This window comes from Catharus ustulatus, chromosome 21 (genome assembly GCF_009819885.2).
Source record: "Catharus ustulatus isolate bCatUst1 chromosome 21, bCatUst1.pri.v2, whole genome shotgun sequence".
Classification (NCBI taxonomy): Eukaryota; Metazoa; Chordata; class Aves; order Passeriformes; family Turdidae; genus Catharus; species Catharus ustulatus.
In genome coordinates this window covers 5,504,525-5,525,864 of record NC_046241.1, presented here as the reverse complement: position 1 = coordinate 5,525,864, position 21,340 = coordinate 5,504,525, and the positions used below count along the sequence as shown (strand labels likewise).

At 44.3% G+C, this 21,340-nt stretch overlaps 1 protein-coding gene and 1 long non-coding RNA gene across 19 annotated transcripts in view; one reads left to right on the top strand and one right to left on the bottom strand.

Annotated features, from left to right (window-relative positions):
• Positions 1-157: 157 nt before the first annotated feature.
• LOC117005725 lies at positions 158-6,586 on the bottom strand. Its single transcript, XR_004419873.1, has 3 exons — positions 6,505-6,586; positions 5,622-5,735; positions 158-253 (listed from the first exon to the last, which is right to left on the bottom strand). It is a non-coding gene; the product is annotated as an uncharacterized LOC117005725 (long non-coding RNA).
• Positions 6,587-7,009: 423 nt separating this feature from the next.
• The window catches only part of DNM1 (dynamin 1), a 65,617-nt gene continuing 51,286 nt past the window's right edge, over positions 7,010-21,340 (top strand). For all 18 annotated transcript variants that reach the window (XR_004419849.2, XR_004419851.2, XR_004419850.2 and 15 more), the window contains exon 1: positions 7,010-7,305. Coding sequence is in view for 12 of the 18 variants with exons in the window: in XM_033077273.2 (XP_032933164.1) it covers positions 7,145-7,305 (161 nt within the window). In the remaining 6 variants the exon portion in view is untranslated. The remainder of the gene's footprint in view (positions 7,306-21,340) is intronic.

The following is a 21,340-nucleotide window of genomic DNA, read 5'->3' as shown; positions in this document are numbered from 1 at the left end:
CAGCGTGGGCTTTCTGCTCTTTGTTTTTTGGTTTTTTGGTTTTTTTCTTTCCTTTTTTTTTTTTTTTAATTTTGTGGTGGTTGGTTTGTTGCTCTTTTGTTGTTGTTGAGGGTTTTTTGTTTGTTTGTTTTTTGTTTTTTTTTTAATAATCCAGGGGAATCTTTGGTAACCGTCTCACGAGAAGATGGAAAAAACCCAAAGCAGCCTCTGGCCATTTGCTGTGGTCACATCTTGGCAAGCCTATCATGAGAACCTGGAAGAAAACAAACAGGGACTTTTACAATATTACTGTAAACTGAAATGACTTCTCTAGCAAGTCAGTCCCCTCCCCCTTTTGTTTTGTTTTGGTTTTTTGGTTTTTTTTTTCTTTTTTTTCTTTTTTTTTTAATAGGTGGTGGGTTTGCAGCAAAACCTTTCCTGCAGGGCCTGTTTTCCACGGCAAAATTAATTTTAAGCATTTTCAATACACACAGGCTCTCTATGAAAATATACTATGACTATCATTTCTTCCTATGCTAAACCTCACAAGGACAAAGATGCATTTCTGCTCCTTGCTATTCCAGAGAATCCAGCCTGAAATAATTTACTTTATAGTCTTTTTATCCATGCTAGTAAAGACTACTTGATTCATTTAAGTCCTTTGAATTGATTTTTACCTGAAAGCATTGTAAGCTGAACACAGACCGTTACTGGTGATATATAGTTATAATTAATAATTTTCAATGCAGCAGCATATGTTGATTTTTCCTTTGGGCCTTTTTATACCATCTTGATTTTGCAATAATCAATTTGGGGAAGACCATCCATATGAATCAATTATGGGCTCTGTTCATGTCCAGAGTCCTTTATGGCTGTCTGCATGCAGAGGAAATGCTTTCCTGTTAAGCATGAAAACTGAAATGTCATCCTAGGGAACACACACATGGAGCACAGAACATGCATGGAGTCTTTTAAAAATCATTTTGCATGGTTCATCCTCTGCTCCTGTAATTGTGCTGTTAGAGAAGCCACTGGCCTGGCTGGTTTGCAGCAGTGTGGGTAAGGGTTAATCCTACAATAAATTAGCTAGACCTAGGAAAGGCAGAATTCAGGTTGTATAGATAAATGTAAATCTGAAACTGATGTCCTCTGTCCTTAATTTACAACTAAAGGTCTTGTAAGTATTCTTTGTATGTTACATTTGGAAATCTGCAAACCACCATACTAACAAAACATGCCAGTAACTAAGTTTCTTCACTGTTAGATTTTATGTTCTCATATAGTCTGGAGGCTCCCCTCGTAGACTGGGCTTTCCTCTCTGAAATCCTACATACAAATCAATAAATAAACAACATTTAAAAATTTATAAACACTCCATAGGTCTATTGCCTTGAACCACAAATCTGGACATGGATTTAGTCCTGTGCCTGCACAAGACAGGCCTAGGGCCATAGGAAGCAAAGAAAGACATGCTGCTCCATCAACCTACAACCCAAAGACTGATTTCAGACACACCTATATGTCCATAAAGGTGAACATCACACCTACCAGAGAGGGCTTAATTGAATACAGAAGAGAAAGCTCTAGATTCAGGTAATCACACCATTTAGTTTGAAAGTCATACAGAGATATAAGGGAACTGCAGAAAATTGGGTTAGGATCCTTTTTTTTCCACTACAAGCAACAAAAGAGTGTCAGGCTGACAGCTGAAAGGTGCTGTCAGTGCCCAGTGATCATTGGCATGCAGACCTTGACCTCCCATCCACTGACAGTTGTTTTTTCCTGCAAGGAACATGTCCCTTTCAATAATTAAGCAACTCACTACTCATTGTGCAGTGGCAAATACAGCTCGTACCTTAAAAAGGGCCACAATGCAGACTACAACATTATCACTCAAAAAGCAACCCCCTAGGCTTGGGAGTGCCTCATCGGCAATGGGAGTGAATGAAACAGAGTAAGATTTAGAAGTTCAAGGTGAGAGAATGACCCAGAAAGTATCCTGCAATGCAGAGACCATAGTCAGTGGAGTTGTTGGATCATGACTATATGGCAACCTGCACTACACCTCTGTATGATTAGATTAGGGTTATGAAATTTGTTAGCAGATAAGAGGACAGAACATATGAATGCTTTTTATTCAGGAGCTGGATTGTATTATACAGGCAAGATTTTGCTGGGCTATATGAATTTTTTTCCAGGGACTGGATCAGGCATGCAGATAACCAGAGATTTCTAACTTCCACCATATGACTGCACTGTGCAGTTTTATATTTTAATTTTGGCTTTGAAAAAGACTTGGTATGCAACCCTCAGTGAAGCCACATTGCTTTTGAAAACGCAAGTTTTCTCAGTGCCTATGACAGCACCAACATACTGCGGTGCCCACAATTTCCTCTGCAATCTGCAAGGATGGTGTTATTACTCATCCATTTCACCAGGATATAAGTAGTTCTCACCATAATGTATTTAAACCTCACAAACTTCTTGGAGAAAAAGCATATGGAGCTTTAAAGTACTTTCTTCTCCTGGTTTGAGGGCCTGTCTATGGAAATAATGGGTCAAGTTTCACCAGACATGCTCTCAACAGCTGATATTGGTTACTGGAATAACACTGTTTTCCATGTCTGTTTTATCTGGAGGGTGACTGGATTCACACAACATTTCAAACCAAAATGATCTGTGCATTAAAGGAGGTTTTCCCTCATTCTTTGTAATATAGTTCTGGAAACCTATTCCTGATATTTCTTGTTAGGCAGGACAGCCCCACAGGAGGTAAAGACATAGTTTTTATATCCATTTTACCACATGGTCAATCAACTCCTATTAGTGATTTTCAGTCTCATAAGGTAAAATATATACCAGGAGCTATTTTGTGACATCTCACTGGATGCAGAAAGCACAGAGAACTCAGCTCTGTTGCTCTTAAAATATTAATTTAAACTCACATCCATCGCAGATCCCATTCTTAATGGAGTATAACATTCAGCTTATTTATTTCCTTACATATACTCTGGCTTCTGGGGAATCACACTAACAATAACACTGTCCTAGTATCTTATACAGTAGATTAAACTTCTTTTACCTCTTTTTGGGGGATTTGCACACCAATTCAGTTTAAGTACAAAAGATGAAGAAATATTTCATTACATTATTCTACAAACAAAAGTGTTATATTTGAAAACTAAAAAATTAAAGGCTGCTTTTCTTTCAAATAGCTTTTGCAATTAATAGGATCATTAGAAATCAATTTATTTTCTCTGAACAACTGATACCACAAGAGATCAATGATATTACTATGATACCATTGCTACTATAATAGCATTTAAGTACCCATAAAATAGATATTTAAGCATTCTCTATCTGTATAGACAGCTTTAGATAGTTATGGAAATTTAAGAGGATAATTTCAGTTAATATTTTAAACTATTGATCAGCTGTATCATGTAGTATTAGTATGGACAATGACAATCCTGGGCCTGTTTATTTTTGGAGCTTTTAACCTCTGCTTTTAAACATTCAATTTAAATTCTCATCTGTGTTATAACAATTTTTAGGAACCTGAAAGGCCAGACTTGTCCACTTCAAGACCCACAGTGAAATATTCTAAACATTCACACTACCTGGAGTAAGCAGAAACAGTTTGCAAGTAAGTTAGAGTCTCCTAAGCTAATTGCATTTCACATTTTTGCCTCTTTTTTCCTCTGAGGACTAGATGTGTTATTTTTGCAAGGGCAAGGAATGAAGGACAGAATCCAGCTCTCAAACGTCTATTTCTAATTATGCTAACTAAACTGGGAGTCCTATTTGCATGAGGTGACAAAATCAGCATACACAACTGTCGTTATGTTGATAGCCATACATAGAAACACACATATGCTTAGCCACATGCAATTTTAGGGATTCATGTTAAAGTACATTCAGAAATATTTATAGCAACGGGGAGGGGGGAGGAGGAAATCTTTCATCCCCCCTTGTTTTTCTTGTCTCACATATTCAGTTTTTCTACTAAGATAGGAAGAAATAGATTTTTCCTATTTATTCCAGTTTATAAAATTCCTTTTGTTTTTCCTGCTCTGTCTGCTACATGCTGCTGCCTAAGTCACAGGTAGGAGGTATTGCAGAATCAAAAGGTACATTTGCTGAGAACATCCTTGCAGCTCAGTTTGTGGCAGGAGAGAAAATGGAAGGCTCTAGGAAGGATTCTGAGTGCCTGCAGTTCGCTTTTTCATCAACGGGCGGTGTAGGTTTGTAAAGCTGCAGAAAATCCGAGCCTCCGTGTCTCGGATGCTGGAGTCAGTCTCTCTGGGCTGAGCAGCTGCAGTTGCTGCAGAAGCGTTCAGACTTCACGCTGTAAATGAGTGGTTTAGGGTGACGCTGCAGGCAGGCACTGGAGCTCATTTGTTCACAAATATCTCTGCAGGACAAAGAAGCTGGAGCAGATTCTGTGCATCTCTCAGTTTGACACTAATATTGATCCATGTAAAGTTTGCCAATATTTCTTCATGTTTTAGCACTTCCATCATTCCTTTATTCCTTTCTGGAGAGCACCTTATTAGCTCCCCTCATCCCTCCCGTACAGTTTTGCCCTTTAAGACTTCAGTAAGGCCAAAACCTCCCATATATCCCCTAAAGGACCAATTTCCTAAGAAATAAGTATGAATTTCACAGAAAAATAAAACTAGATATCATAGGAAAGAACACCTGCAAAGAAGTAATGCACAAGCCTTTGTACTCTAACTGGCAACATAAACCTACTTTCCCCCTCAGTCTTCAGGATCAGCTGTTGACATACTGTATTTTCAACAGTCTTTCACAAATACTTCGCAAAGCAAATGGATTAGTTTCATTTTAGCTTTTCCAAAAGAATGGTATAAGGTGAATGGTTATTTCTAGAGCTGACTCACCCAGAACAAAATACCTACTCAGAGTACACAGGGACAAAGCTAAGGAGTTAACCTCTGAGTGAATCCCAGACCCAAAGACTCCACAGGCTGCAACTGAACCAGAGACAATCGCATCTCCATATTTCAGCAGGGACTGATGGCCCTGAACTGAGCTTAATCAAAGTTCACAGGTACAGATTTGGGGGGAAAACCCCAGGTGAGGCTGGTCATGGGCACTGAGAGGTTTTAGTACAGCTGGTCAATCGTGTGAGGTTATGGAGGTGATGCCACTGGGCACTCTTTCTCTGTATCGCAGTTGGTGAACTTCAAGTTACAGCAAGTTCTGGGAAAACGACGGTTTTCTTCTCATGGTTCCTCAAATAAAGCTTCAAAGATCCTCATGGTCTAAAGTTCCCTGAGCTTCAGCTCTGATCCAGGGAGGAAGGTGACATCATTATTTGAGCCTTTGATACTCTTCACTGTTCTTTTTGTGGTGACCTCTTACAAGGAGCAGCTATCTACAGCGGGTTTTTTCCCAGAATCCTTCAACATAAATTATCAGAATGGCTTCAGGGATGCTCAAAGGCTTTTGTCCACAATCTATACTGAATTTCTTAAGCTTATTTCTTGAGATTTACTGGGTAACTTGCTGAGAGGAAAAAATAGCATTGACAGCCCCCAAAACTGCCCACGTATGACCTACAATGGTGTTACCCATACAGATGGAGCAGCTCCCTTCCCTTCCTTCAGTGTTCTTACCTGCACATTGGTGATGTGTTAGAGCATGAGGCAAATCCATCCCTCACCGTGGTTGCCTCAGTTTCTCTGTATGTCCACACAGGTATTTTTGCATGGATTAAATTTGATGGACATCTGTGAAATATTCATTATAATTATTTTAACTAAAAAGCTGCTGTTTAAAACAAAACAGACAGCTCAAAATCTGTTGCAGTTTTTTGTATTTAGTTTCCCCCTCCACCCCCATCTCTCTCTGAGCTGTGAATAGGAGTCTTGGGTAGCACGAACTGAGAGGTGTTTGAAATGCAACGTTCTCCATCCTTCTGAGTCATTGCTAGCCATCAGATGCTTTTTTGAACACTTGTTTTCATTGCTATACTTTGAAATCAAATATGGCCTCATGTTATATTCTTGTTAAAAACCCATTCCTTTTCAAAACCTAAAACCAAGCTGTTCCCTCGTTATTGCAGACAAGTCATTTTAAAAACAAAATCTGGGAGCATAGAATGAAGCACCTGTTTGTGTTTCTCTAAAACAAGCCTGGCAACACATCCACTGTTTTATAGCTATAAACAGAAATGGATGCATTTTTCATCTGTGATTGAATGAAGCAGCAGAATCATAGAATGGGTTGGAAGGGACCTTAAAAAACATTCCAGCCTCTGCCATGGGTTATACCAGATACTCAGAGAATGGTATCACTTTTGCGAACCTCCAGCTGAATCATCTCAAGTGTTTCTTGTATTCTGGTGATTTCACAAGTGCTGTGTTCACACAAAGCCCTCCCATCCAGGCGCCAGCCCATTCCCAAACACTGTGACCAAACCATGGCACACTGGCAGGTGTGGCTGAGAGGATCAAATATTGCAGCTGTATTAACCAAGGTCCTCTGACCAAATCTTACCTGTTGGCTGGCAGCGTCGCAAACTGGGGCCAGTGAGTGCCACAGGGATCGTGGTACCTGTGAGTGCCACAGGGATCGTGGTACCTGTGAATGCCATAGTGACTGTGGTACCTGTGAATGCCAAAGGGATCGTGGTACCGTGCTGGCGGTACGGGTTCACAGGCAGGTACACGGTGACAGACTGCGGGGCGGGCTCACCGGGCTGCACACCCACACCGGCTGGGCCACACAGGTGTGTCAACCTGCGGCACACAGACACCGCCCCACGCAGCCCCGGGCCAACCTGAACGGCTCTGGTTTTGTGGAGCGAGCCCCGTTCGCAGTTCCCTGGGCACAGACACCAGTGCTGTGCCATCCCGATCCCGGCCCCCTCGGCCCCTCGCAGCCGCCGGACTACATCTCCCAGGATGCAGCGCGGCGCCGGTACCTTTAACGCCCCCTGGCGGCCGCACGGGGCGCTCCACAGGCGCGGCGGGCGGGCTGAGGCGAGCGGAGCCCAGGCGGCGTCGAGCGGAGCCCAGGCGGCGTCGAGCGGGGCGAGGGGCGCGGGCTGGAGCCGCTGCCCACCGGCCCCAGAGCCGGGGAGGGCTGCGGGAAGCGTTAGTACGAGCTCGCCTGTGCGAGAAGCCGCGCCGCAACCATGGGGAACCGCGGGATGGAAGATCTCATCCCGCTGGTCAACCGGCTGCAGGACGCCTTCGCCGCCATCGGGCAGAACGCCAACCTCGACCTGCCGCAGATCGCCGTGGTGGGGGGGCAGAGCGCCGGCAAGAGCTCCGTGTTGGAGAATTTCGTCGGGAGGTGAGCGGGGGGTGTCCCCGGGGGCGCGGGCAGAGCTGCCGCATGGGCAGCGCGGTGCGGGGGCAGCGCGGGCAGCGGCTCCGCACGGGCAGAGGCTCCGCACGGGCAGCGCGGTGCGGGAGCAGCGCGGGCAGAGCCGCTGCTCGGGCAGCGCGGTGCGGGGACGGGCGCAGGGACAGCGCGGACCGAGGCTCCGCACGGGCAGGGGCTCCGCACGGGCAGCGCGGTGCGGGCACTCCGAACGCGGTGCGGGCACAGCGCTCCGCTCGCCGCTCCGGGGCTCGGCGCGTGTGGTGCGCGGGCAGCGCTGCAGGACGCCCGGGCGCTGCGGTGCCCGGGTACGGGGAGGCGCGGGAGGGACACGGTGAGGAAGGGAGGGCTCCCCGCCCGGGGACGTTCCGCAGCGGGGTCCCCGCCACTGCCGCACCTTGGCGGCCGGTGGGAGCCCCCCCTTGTCCTGCTGTTACATAACGGAGGGGGCTGAAGTGGCTGTGGGGGCCGGGCCCATCCGTCCCCGGCTCGGTGCGGGGCTCCGAGATGGATGTAGTCGCTGCGGGGGGGTGATGCGGAGGGTGTTTAAGTTTAATCTGCTCCGTCCCCCTCCCCCAGCCCAGGCTCGCTGTCCTCCATAGCGGATGCCATGTCAGGAGCTGCGGGAGGCTATAGGAAGGACGGGGTTGTAACTCTCCTATATGCTCAAATCCCCGGGTGCTACCATTTTGTGACAGGCTATATACTGATGCCTTTCCTTCATGTGACCTTCGCATTCATCATCTGCAACTTGAGTAAATTGCAGACCGCGCTGCTTGGGTATCTGCTCCAGTACAGACACACAACACCTTGGGGCGGGGGGGGTGTTCCTCACCTTTTCCCTGGCCTTGTTAATTAATTGTATTAAGTTATATACGGGTTTTAGTTATCCAGGTGGTTTTTTATGCTATGACGAGCACGCAGGTTTCTGGTGACCTGCCTTAAAAGCAGTGACTGCTGATACCTGGTCAGATGCTTGCGTGGGTTTTTCTCTTTCAGCAAACTGCATTTGTGACAACATCTATTGGATCTCGTTCCCCCACCCCCACTTTTTCTTTTAAGCTGTTTGCTGTTGGATGGCTTATAGAGCTTTTCCACTGTCAGAAGGGTCTGTGGTGTGGATTAACTGCTTGTTTAGCTTCAAGTAGCCTTAAATTCTGGACCTGTGCGAGGGTATCTTTGAGCAGTGAGTGCAGAGTGTGCTGGGTGTACTAGGAGGAAGGCACAGGGGTGGTATCTGGTACAAAGAAAGCATGGTCAAAATAAAAAATTTTCTTCTCTGCCATAGATCCATTGAAAAAATAAGAATATAAAATTTAAAGACTTTGGCATCTTTTCTAGCTAACTTCCAAAGGTCCGTGCAGAGTATCACCCAGAGATGCTGGGATGATGCCAAGGGCAGGACATTGCAGAAGCACATTTTACTGAGCCTCAGGTCATAGTCCAGGATCCATTTGTTTGTCCATGGTCACAGAAAAAAAATTAAAAATTCCTGCCACCCAAGTGAAAAACTTGTTGGTCTGTAGCTTTCTAAGAAGGGGAAAATGGATCCTCTGAAATCTTTGAGGAAAACGGGTTCACCTGTTGGCTCTGCTGTTTTCATACTTTCTAGGTACTGGCAGTCAAACCTCATAAATCCTTTTTAGAGGATCTGTGCAGGCAGTGCTGCAGTGGTGTCATAGATAATGTAGGGCTGCTGGGCCAGAGGATTTGTTGAAGGAAGGACAGTTGGTGTATTGGGGTACAGTGCCTTCTCCTTTACACCGACCACACAAGGGGATTTACTAATCCTTGGTGCATCTCCACTGGCACCAATTTAGAACTGAGGATTTTATCTGCTTGGTGGAAAGTATATGAATTCAATTATCTTCTGTCTCATTCTGATGACTCCTGTCACAGGAGAGCTTATGACCTCACCGTGTCCCATCAGCTGTCTCTCTAGCAGCAAGTTACAGTGCTGTGGCTTTTAGAAAATGAAATAATTAAGGGTCCCCTGAGTAGGAGCTGAGAGCTGTCTGTAGAAAAGCATTTAGAGGAAATAATTGGAGGGGAAATGGAAAATGTCAGTGTGAAGAGGTCTTTTTCCATTTGATACCCCTGAGTTCTGGCTAGTTTAGACTTGGTAACTTGAGACCTCTTACCACAGAATGTATGTGTATATGCTGCAAATCCCAATCCTGTTAAAATAGTGTTGGGGCCCTGCTGTAATGTATAGTCTCTTTTCTTTCTGTGTGGTATTGGAAACCATGATAAGGAGCTATGGAAATAGTACCCAGAATAAACATGGCTCTTGAGTGTAATTGTGATAGGGCTGTTTTCTTGTCTGACACTTGTAAGAAGAAATTGTGTGTAGACATACTATGCACAAATACAATTATTGCTGTAGTGTGGACATGACATATGTCACTGCTCCAGCTTGATACCAGGATGGTGGTGCAGCTATTGCTCAGCAGCTGCTTGCTGCACAGTGAATGTGAGTGCTGATGAGTTTCTCTCTGAGTGGATGGAAATCTGTGCAAGAACAAATGCTGATGTGGTTGGTACTGGCTGGTGCACATGATGCAGACACTCCAGCAGAGGGGCTGGAGGCCCCTCCAGGGCTGGTTTCCCTGCTCAGGACCTGTGGGGCTCCTTTCAAATTGTCATCAAGTCCCTTTTCCCTAACAGGACAGCCCTGTGTTGTGGCTGTGCAGGGCTTCAGTCCAGGGCTGCTGCAGCAGTAGTAGCCCTGAGTCCCACCCTCAGTGGAAGCCTACAGGCAGGGAGGAATGATATTGCCTGCAATCAATGTTTAGTTACATGTCTTACCAAACAAATATTTTTTTGCCTCCTGAATTCAGTGGCTTACTAGTTGCTTCTAATTGCGTTTTCAGTGACACTTACTCTGCTGTTAACAGATTATCCAACAGTGCAGAGCTTGTATTTATAATACCAGATGTCAGTGTGGCTGCTGTGTGTGCTTTTGCTGCTGGAGTCTCAGCGTGGTGGCTCGGATGCCGGCTGGTGGTGATAAAATCGCTGAAGAAACAAGAAGCCATGTAGAAACCAGACAGGTGATACATCTGAACACAGACTGGTTTATCCTGGGCCCCAGAACTGGAAGGAAGGTTAATTGGGTGAGCTCCAGGCATTTCCTCTTGGTGTGGTTATAAGCTTGTAGGATAAGTCAGGTTGGAAGGGACCTCAGGGATCATTTATTCTATTCTTAAGGTGTTGTTACTTCCCTGCTGCCTCCTTTTCTAAATAAATAGGAGCAGGCACCTGTATGAGCAAAATTGGTCTGATAAAAAGAACAAAGCCTGTGGTATGTGCTAATTTGACTTGAGAGCCCAAATGGATGAGGAGGCTGTACGAGACAGCCCACAAGGCTGTTTGTATAATCATCCATGTTCATGCCACTCCTACTTTACCATTTGAAAATAACAAATATGTTTTCTTTAAATCCTGTGATCTCAGAGCACTGTTACACAAATCCTTGGATTTCTGGTATTACTGTTATCTGTGCTTTACAAACAGGAGCACAGAAAGCACTGGGCTGTGTTCAGCTGGTTCCCAGAATGTCTGTGCCCTGTGGTGGTGGTGTCTGATCCAAAGCAGGGTCCTGGGACAGCTGCATTGCTCTTCATGGGGAAAACAAGGCACCTCTGACTTCTCCAGAACAGATGGTTTCAGGGGGCTGCTGAGGAGGCAGTGACTAAGGGATGGGAACAGTGGGTGGAAGGACTTGAATGGAGATGAAACCATCTTGTTTATGATCAAGGGACCCAAGCAGTGCCAAAGTTGTGGGAAGTGAATCAGTGTTTGCTTGACCCCAGACCTGAGCTGGAATCTGGTACCCCACAAGCGTCTTCTTGGAAGCTGTGCACCCAAAATAGGGGTACTTAGCAATTTGTCACCAGGCTCTGATGGTGTATGCTGAATTCCCTGATGTTTGTGTGTTGCCTGGAAGGAATCAGGAGACAGGTGTGGGCCAACTCAACCATGTTGGGCTAACCTTGCCTCTCCTAACAAACTGAAATTTCCAGATGAGTAAAAGAGAAATGGGAAAATGCAGCACTGCAATGCCTGTGGCAGTGGAAAGGCTAAGTGCTCATTAGGCATAGCTACAGTAATTGCCGTGACAAAATCAGGCACGGGCCTGGCAGCAAGTGTCTCTTTGCCTTTCTATATCCCATACTGGTGATGCAAAGCTAGATCCTGAAGCCACAGGGTTTAGTTTGGCTTCAGGTGTAACTTTGAGGAGCAGCTTAATACCTTCCACAGCTGTTTAGAGATAAATACACACCTGAGATATGATGAGAAAATGCCTTCCTTGATAACACGTACTTGCTTTGTTATGGAAAGCTTCCCCAGCAAAATACCTTCAGAGACCAGCAGCAGTATTAGCAACTATGCAGAAGTGAAGGATCCTAAAGAGGATGGATAAAGAGATCCAGATACTTGGCCTGTTTCCTGCAGGAAAATTGTTTTTTTTATGGTCTTTGTACTTTTAAGTTGCCCAAGCTTCTGCTGCAGTATGTGCTTTATGAGCTTGAGTGTTGAGAACTGAGTGTTCAAATCTTGTAGAAGTCATAGCTATATTATGTATAGATTGGGCATGTCCATTGTACTGGGCAATGCAGAGCATCATTGCAGTACTTCAGGAGCAGATTTAAATTTAAATGAGAAGATGCATTCACAACATGTACTTTGACCACAAAAGAGGTTCTTAGGTGTGATTCTGCTAAATTTTTGAGGGTTCTGATTTGAGATGTGTGCTGGCAGAGAGCTGATTAATTGCAAATTGCCTTTAATTGTTATATGAGAAACACATCTGTGAGCCAGTCAAATCCTGTTGTGTATTTTCAGCTTAAAAACACAGTCACTGCTTGTCAACTGACTTATTTAAGATTGCAGTGGATGGTGCAAGAGCCAGGAGTAGGATTCTACTGCTTAAAGAAATAAATTGTGGTCAGGTAAGTCATTCAAATGGCAGCCAGTCTTTGTTCTCCAGTAAAGAAAACACCTATTTTCATCTTGGATTAATTGAGGAAGGAAAAAATTATGGAACACTGGGGGAAATGGGTAATGTGTTACAGCAGACCCTAAGATAAAATAATTTCACTTAAGAGAAATCTGTAGATCTCTGAGCAAACATTTGTGGGAGGAGGAATGCTAGAAGATACATAATTTAGTGAAAACATAACATAAAATGGATGGCTGTGAGGGAAAAACCCGTGAATGTGTTTGTAGATGCAGCAGTGTCTGCTGTGTTTGTTGTCAACTTCTTTTAATCCTATTGAGGTTGGCTCAAATAAGTACAAGTCTAATATTTTTTGTATTTCCTGCAGCAGTTACATGCTCTCTGCAGATCTTGCTAGCTGTATCTTTCAGCTTAACTCTTTAGTGATGATCTTGTGCTTCTGGTAACTGCTCACTAGCCTTAGATTCCCTAGAAGGGATCTTTATGGCATATCTCAAATCATATCAGAATTTACCCAGGGAAAGGAAACCAGCTGCTTCCAGTGGGGAAGCTGGTGCTCAGTGTTGTGCAAGCTGGTGTTTGGATCTACTGGTGTGTGAAAATGACAGGTTGCCTTGTCATTGCTGGAATTCATCACCTGATAGCTGACAGATCAGGGATGCTGCATTTCCTTGTGTGGACTCTTCCTTGTTAGCTTGATAATCCTCAAGCTGAGAGTCTTAGAATATCTCGAGTTTTTTATTAGTCCTTTCTGTACCTTGAGATAAGTAAATGTGGAATTTTTTATGTGTTTCCTCAATAAACAGGATGCAGTGATACAAGGCTGTAAAGAGGGAACAGAACCACTGGGGAAAGGAGTCAAAAATTCCCAAAAGCTACTGTCAGCTGCTCCTGTTTTTTAAAACTTAGTGTGCTTATCACACATTAAAAACCCTAAATAAAACCAGGCAAAGCAAAGATGACCTACTGTTTTTAGAGGATAGTGATTGTTTTCAGAAGCCATTCAATACCTTTCTGGGAATACCAAGCTAAGTCCTTGACCCTGACTTTTCCAGATGCTCAGAGCAGGCAGAGCCCTGCTGGACTTAAACAGAAGGAATGGGAGTCTGTTTGCAACACCTCCTGTCTGAGGCAGCTTCTGAAAATGTTATTCTAAGACAGGAAGTTAATCCCCTTCCTGATCTGGTGAATTCCTGAATGTCCCTGCTTTGTACTTCAGGTTTGAGTCTGTCTGTACAAGTGTGAGTAAAAATTCTGAATAAGGTGTTTTTTTCTTTTTAAGATGGATCTTTTTGAGGAGAAATGGAAGCAGCTTAAAACTTAGCATAAATTAATCAAGAAAACAGTTCTTGCTGTGTTCTAGCTACTGGGGTGAAACTTATTATGATGCCTTGAGCAGTGAATTTATTGGACAAGAGCAAACCCATGAGTGCTCCACCCATGCAAGCCATGGTTAGTTTTTTTGTTTCAGGCAGTGCATGAGTAGCAGAACCAGAAGAGTTAGTGAAGGGGTGGCAGGCAGTCATCCAGAAGCATATGGTGCTCAGCCTATGTGCCCAATGTAAAATTGGTTTTGAGGTGGTGTCCATGAAAGGAGATTTACTGATAATATGCAGGGTAAACCTACTTCCTTGATATACCACTGGAAAAAAAACCCACTCCAAAAACTTTGGGTGTAATACTTTTTTCCTTCTTGGACTCACAGATCTGTAACTATATGAGTCAGAGGACTGCTAGTTGGGAGGAGAGATGAAATCAAATCTGGTCCAAAAAGAAAACTAACCCAAATCCAGAAGTCTAGTCATGCATGGTGGGAAAAATAGCTTACTAGTGGGACAGTTTCTCATTCTACTTGGAATTTTCTCTTCCTGGCCCCTGACCTGGTTTTGCACATTCTGATAGAAAGTGGAATTTCATGGTTAGGGAATATTGTCTCTTATTAGAGGCAAATGGGCATGTTCAGCCTTGAGGTAGAATTATTTTCTTTACTCTGAAGCTAAATTCTTAGCAATAGATTTTTATACCTTTTTCTGCATCCTTAAAGGAGAGGCTCTTGGTGTCTCCCCTGACATGTAGGTGTATGTCATTAATGGACACTTGAAATAACACTGGAAAAGGTTAAGCATAAAGTGATAAACTGCTTTTCTTAACAATAAATGAAAACTGTAAAGATGGCACTGCAATGTCTGTCTGAGCCCTTGCAAAGGCCTGCCTTCTCTCTAAAAGTTTTGTGCCAAGAACTTTAGTTCTTCATGCAGGCTGGTTTGTTCAGTATTTTGCAGGTTACTTAGGTCTGCTCTGCAGAGATGGGGTCTGGTGCAGCCACCTTTGGCTGCTGGCATAGATCAGGTGCAGGATTTGAGGGGTGAGGGTGTTCTTAGAAAGCGCTGGGAGATGGGAGGCTGCCCTTGATGACCTGGTAGCACTTGAATTTTTGAACATTTTAGGGCAAGGGTGGGTAGCACTATAGGGTTAGCTATGAAGAGAGGGCTGAGAACACTTTTTAGTATTTACTGACGAGCAGGCACGACTGCATCAAAACACTGTGATGGCCACAATTTAATGTTAGGTATTTAAACAGTTACTCCAGGTGACTCATTGATACTTTGCACTTAGGTCCAGTTTTGTTTTCAAAGTCCATTAGTGAATATTTTAGTGACAGTTGAATATAAAGTGGCTCCACAGTTTTCTTAAGCTGTCTTATGCAGATGGGCAGACAGGACAATTAAATTGCTGATGTTTGCTTCGTTTGTGACCTTCAGCTTTGTCACAGCTCTGAGCCTGGTGCTGACTGTAGTAGATAACTGCTTTACTTTCCTTCAAGACACAGTGCAGGAATAATGAGCCCTGAGTCTGAAATCTAACAGTGTCTCTCTTTTCTCCAGAGCATCTGACATGGCAAGTTTTGGCAGACCCAGCCATGACCAAATGGAAGTGAGATGGTCCCTGGTTAGTAGCTTCTTGCAATTCAGCATAACATGCTTTTGGAAGCTTCTTGGAAGCAGACGTTATGCAAGCTCCTCAAGCTGTGTCTTGCTGACTGGAAGCAAACTTGCCAGCTTCTGCCATTTTTCTGCAAGTCTTGTGACTTGTGTGGCTTTTCTTAGAGCCCTGGCCACAGCAATTGAGTGAACAGAAGAGCAGTGTAGCTTTTGTATTGAAAACAGCAATTTCTAACGTGGAGATATGAGGGTATTTTTTTTCTCTAAAAGATGCTGTTTCCCTAAATGCTTCTGGAGACAAGTATAAAGAATCTCAAAACTTCTAGGACCTGCATTGTCATCTCTTCCCTTCCTAAAAATCAGGGCTTAGTCTTAAAACTATAAGCTCTGCTAAAATACTTGTGTTGCAGTCGCAATGAACAATAAATGAGGTTTGGAATAAACCCAGTACCTCACTTGTGACGGAAATGGGAATTGAACTGGAGTCTCTGGGGCTGAAAATACTATTTTAATAATGTATTGCCTCACCAGTGTCCTTTAACTCTCCCTTTCCTGTTTCTTATGTCTTTAGGCTGCATTGTTTCAGGCGTGTGGAAGGGTGAAGAGTTAATACAACCATAACAGACATGGGAAGTGCTGGGCTCCTGTCTGACTGCTCAGACTGTCATTTTGGGGCTGGGAAACACTCTTGCTGCAAGAGGGGCCAGTGTAGTATATGGGATGCCTAAGAGAGGACACAACCAGTGTTAAACTGATACTGTTGTGGATTTTGGCTGCAAAGCCAGGCAGTGTTGCTGTAATGCTGGATAAAAGCTGATCATAAATTGCAGCTGTATTTCAGAGTAGTTTTTGAGCTGCATTCAGACCCTTTCTCATATCAATAGGCAGAAGTCTACAGAGATGCTGAGCAGTCGGTTCTCAACATCTGCGAATGTTTTCACAGCACAGCTAACTTACCCTGGAGAGCACTCAGAGAAACTACAGTGTTTCCCTGGTTTTTAATGGAGATCCAGGGATGAGGGAGGCGGTGCTGAATTTCTTAGAACAAGGGAAGAGGTACCTAAAGGCAAAAATCTTGAGGTCTTTGTTCAGTTCCTCCTCTTTGTCTTCCTGCCACTCTTACATGTGTAAAGACAGAGTAAGTTACATAGGATCTGGCTCAGGACTCTGACAAATTAGCAGGCTGTTTCAGCCCTGAGAGCTCTTCCTCATCCAAGTAGTTATAAGCCTCTAAAAATCTGGGTTATAATGACTGTCTGTTTGCCACCTGCCTTCCAGCACAGGAACAATTCCCTGTCAGCAGGGGAATATATCTGGTGACCTGTTAGTTCAGAATTAAACCAATAAACAACAAAGCTCTAACCCTCACAGGTTTTATGCTGATATTTAGCCATGCTGACTTGTTTATGATTTATTTGGAGCTTGCACTGCTCTGGGTCATGATGGGACCCCTTGATTCTAATGCATGTTTGGTTTTCTCTCTTTCTGGCTGCTGTGATCTCTTGTGTAATCTCTGGCTACTTCTTAAGCTGATTGTGCTTTTACTTTTAATAGAAACTCCTCTATGAATAGCTGGGAATTGCCTGAGCATGGTGGTGGCCTTGAGAGGAGATCTGTTGCAGTGGGGTTAAAGCTACGGGTGAGGAGGAGGTTGGTACGTTCCAAAATGCAGAATACCCTCAGGGATTGGTGCATGACATGTGTCACACTGCAGAGCTGATACTGCAGCTCCAGCACTGAAACTCAGGTCACCTCTTCTACAACATGCAGCTCTCAGCAAAGATCCCAGCAATAAACTTCTTCCCTCTGGGCTGTGCTACTTTGATTCATTCCTAAGAATTACTCTGCTTATGCCTATTTGTAGAAGATGTGTTTGTTATCTGAGGCCTGCAAACTACCAGGCACCCCAGACTAATTTTGGAGAAAGAGATTAATTTCCTAAATGAATTTTTATAGGCTATTAAAGGAATGATATTTAAAGAATGTTTACTGCAAAAAGTGAGGTACTGCATTGGCTCTTGATATTTTGCCAACTTCTGCTTGGAAAAAGTTGAACTCATGTTGGGCACCTGGAGGGGCAAAAGCAGATGTCTTATAAATCACTGTATTGGTGGAGTGGAGATAGAAGGGAGAGAAATTTAGTTAAACCCTTTAGTTGTGGAAAATAAGGAAAGGAATGGAAGGCTGTAAGACTATGATCTGTCCAAGTCACTGTGCCTCAATTTTGCTTATCACTGATAAGGCAAAACCTGTTTTGATCATCTTTTGCTGCTGTTGTTGTTGTTGAATTTAAGCTCAGCCTTTTTGTCACCTCCCCTGGTCACTGCCCAAATTTGACTGGAGCAAAATATGCCTTGTGACATGAGAAGTACTGTTCCACTGGACATTGGAACCAGACAGGAGGTCAGAAGCTCATTTCTTCTGGGACTATTGATCCAAGTTTTGTTCTGGTAAAGCGTGAAATGGAGATACCTTGTAGAGTAGAGTTTAATGCTTCTGACTTTGCTCTGCACTTAGAGGTGTTTGCAATCACTCTGCTGGGTCTTGTTCAAGGGCTTTAAGAGACAGTGCCTCTGCACCATGTTCCCAGCCCAGGTTGATCCTAATTGTATCTGGAGCTGCAGAGGTGCAGTGCATAGCAAGGAGCCTGGCTCTGCTCCTGCATACTTCTCCAGGCAGAGCAGAGATGTAAATTGGCATTTTACATTCCCTGTGCAGGACGGCCGTGCACTGTGGGCAGTTTGGTCAGGATGCCTGCATGCAGCATAACTCTGCTACCCCATGGAATTCTGTCCTTCCTGCCTGGCCTGTTGGAAGGGAAGCAGGCTACCTCCCCATCCACAGCACACTCTGCCTCTTACCACTGACCTGAGATAAGCTATTGGGGTACATGCATTCAGCTTTATAAACCACCACCACTGTGTGGCAGCTATCAGCACATCATGGCTTGTTGAGGTACCATCCTTCCTCATGCAGCTTCCGTTTGGGTTTCTGTCTGTGGCTCATCAAAGTGACTTTGCCTTTCCCAATGAACTCTTTCAGTTGTCTGTACCCTTTAAGGAATTCAGGCTCTGGGCAGCCTGTCTCCTTTTCTAGCACACAGTTCTGTCTGGGAGTGGAGGAAGTGTCATACTGCAGTGATGAAATGTGCCTCCAGCTACATTTGTTCTTCTCTTGGGTCTTGCAGCAAATGCCAGGACTCCAGAGGTGGGGTTTTGACAAGAAATGTGAGATTATACTTAGCACAAGTATTTGATATCTTTGAGTTTGTCATTGTGCCTGGCTTCCTCCTCTGAAGGGGAGAAGGACAAAAAGGAGGATAACCCCCTTTTTTATCCAGAGCCTCCATGTGATGAGTAGTGTGAATATTAGTTACTACTGCACAGTATAATGGTGTCCCTGAACACAGGAGAGCCCCTACTGCTGGGCAGCCTTTAGTCTGTACTCAGCTGCAGCCTGGCCCCAGAGATTAAGACACTGGTGGTGGGAAATAGCAAGGTCAGCCTGCTGCTTGTCAGTCTTAGCATCCCTTAATCCTAGGGTGTTATTGTGGCTGTGCTTTCCCATCAGCCATTCCTGTCCCACAGTTTTAGTGTACAGCTTGTCCTTTTGTTTTCTCACAGCTCAAGTTGCAGGTGCTGAACAGGTCATGTTTTTCAAGGGTGCAGCCTTCTGTTACAGCAGAGCCAGGGGTTGTTGGTAGATTTGTTTGTGCCAAAACAGAGCAGTGTTGCTGCAGTGTTATGACAGATCAGTGCGGCTTGAAAAAGAGACAAATCTGCTGGGTCATGAGTTTACCTTTGTGGCCTTAAAAAATCACTACTGTCATAGGGGCTGAACTAATTTGATGCTCTGGGGTGTTACTGCTGCTTGGTATTGACTTCTTGGGGACTATCTGGAAGTTACAGGGAGATTCTGCAGTTGCAGGGAGATTTTTGCCAGAAGTTCCTTTTGAGGTAGCAAAAGGAAAACTTGCTTTTGTGGTGTGATGGTGAAAATAAAGCAAGACATATAAAGGTCTGGTTTGCAGTTTCTGGGGTGGAGAATACATCATGCAGTGCAGTATTTCTGGTGTTACTTTTTTTTCTTCACATGAGTAAAACCAGCCTTGTTTCCTTTCTCCTGGGATTATAATTCTTGAAATCAAAACTGCATTTTCCACAAATGTGTAATCCTTACTGCCACATCCATTCAGGATACACCAGGCTGCTTATTCTCTTGAATTCCTAATGCTGTTACGCAGAATCACTTTTACATCATTCTTTACTGTGAACATCCCAAGGCATCAAACAAAATCCAGGACTTCATTTTCTATTACTCAGAAAATCCTCGAGGAAGCTGCACAGCAGCAGTGCTGCAGTTTTCCCCCCTCTCCAGCCTCTGCTTCCCCAGCTCCGCAGCCTGGAGTCAATGCGGCATTTGCTATAACGGGCAGTGACTTTTTGAGATCAGGCAGTGCACTGTAGGCTGTACCACTCTCTAAATAATTCTCCACAGTAAAATGCAGAGCTCCAAACAAGAAAATGCCTTTGCAGTTTTTTACCTGCAGAAACACTGAGTAAATTGGCTCACAAGTGCACGTGAGGTGCTGGCGTGTTCTGTTTTGATTTCCCATCTGTGTTCTACGTCCTCACGTATTCTGGACTAACCCATCTGCAGGAAGATAGCAGGGAGGGAGCTGGCAGATAACTCAACCCTCAAAATGGAGGAGGGGAAGAATATTCCTGATTAATTCTCTCACAGCAGAGATGAACTGAAGCAAATGACATTTTGGATGAGATGGTTGGGCTTGTATGCTGGGAGTGCCTCTTGTTTCTCCTCCAAACTCTTGAACTGTAGACACTTGCTTAAAATCTCAGCAGCTTGGGGCTGATGCCCACCAGTGAGGGATGCAGGAGCTGTGTGGACATCAAACTGATTTGTTTCTATGGAAACAGTAGATTTCAGTTGTTTTAGGGAAGTAGGAGGGGAATTATCCCCCTGGGCCTGGTTCTGCCTCTCAGATTGGATTGGTTGCTGCACAGCAATTGTAGAGCAGCAGCCCATGAAGGGATTATCTATCAGCCGGTGATCACAATTAGGGAGAGAAGCACGTGGCTCCAATCTGCTCCCGTTGTGGGATTCCCAGGGTCACAGCCTTCCATGGCACTTAAAACAAAGAGTTTTACCGTGGTTGCTCTTAGCCCCAAAGGAGAGCTGCAATACAGTGCAGGCAGCTGCACCCAGGCTCCTCAGCTGGAATGGCTGGGGGAATGAACTGGGCTTGTACCTCACCACACCTTTTAGGCAAGAGCTGAAAACTATTTGATGTCTATAAGGTCTGGAGGAAGCTGAGAACTTTCAGAACTTTCAAGTGATGCTTTCTAATGAAATTATTAAAAGTCCAATTTGTTGTACTGCTCTCAGAAAGTCCCAGCATTTGAAGTGCTGTGGCTATGGGTGATCATTTTGAGACCTTTTTTCAAAAATGAAAGGTAACCTCATGAGACCACAGAAGGTGTCAAAGCATGAATATGGACCTTGAACAGGTTCAAATAAGAAGAGTTTTTACTAAATCCTATATATTCTTAGTAGTCTCTTCAAACAGGCCTGGTGTCCTTGTGCAAGATCTCAGTGCTGGTCCTTCTGAAGGAGTTAACCAACACCTCTGTATTTCAGGCTCTCAGACCCTAAAGGCACTGACCTATCCAGGCTCTAGCATTGACTGAGAGGGACAGCTTGTATTTCTAAACAGAAAGAAGGCAGACCATGGAAGACTGGTGGAAAGGGTAATGCCTGTGTGTGTTTGAACCTTTCCCCAAGGTACTCCCATGTTCCCAACAAGTGTGGGACAGAGCTGTGTAACTGTCTCTAATGGGGATAAATTCTGGTTGCTCAGCTTCTGTCTCCCCTTATTGTATATAGGGACTTCCTATATTCCCTGTTATGTAAACTGAACTGGGGATGAAGGGCAGCTTCTAGCAGAAATTCTTGCTTTATGCTTTGTAGTACAGCCACTAAGTCAATTGGATGGGATAATCCTGGTTATGGATTTGCAGGGATGCATCAGAAGAATGCAGCAATATCTCTGCTTTACTTTCAGGTCATCTAAGAATATATA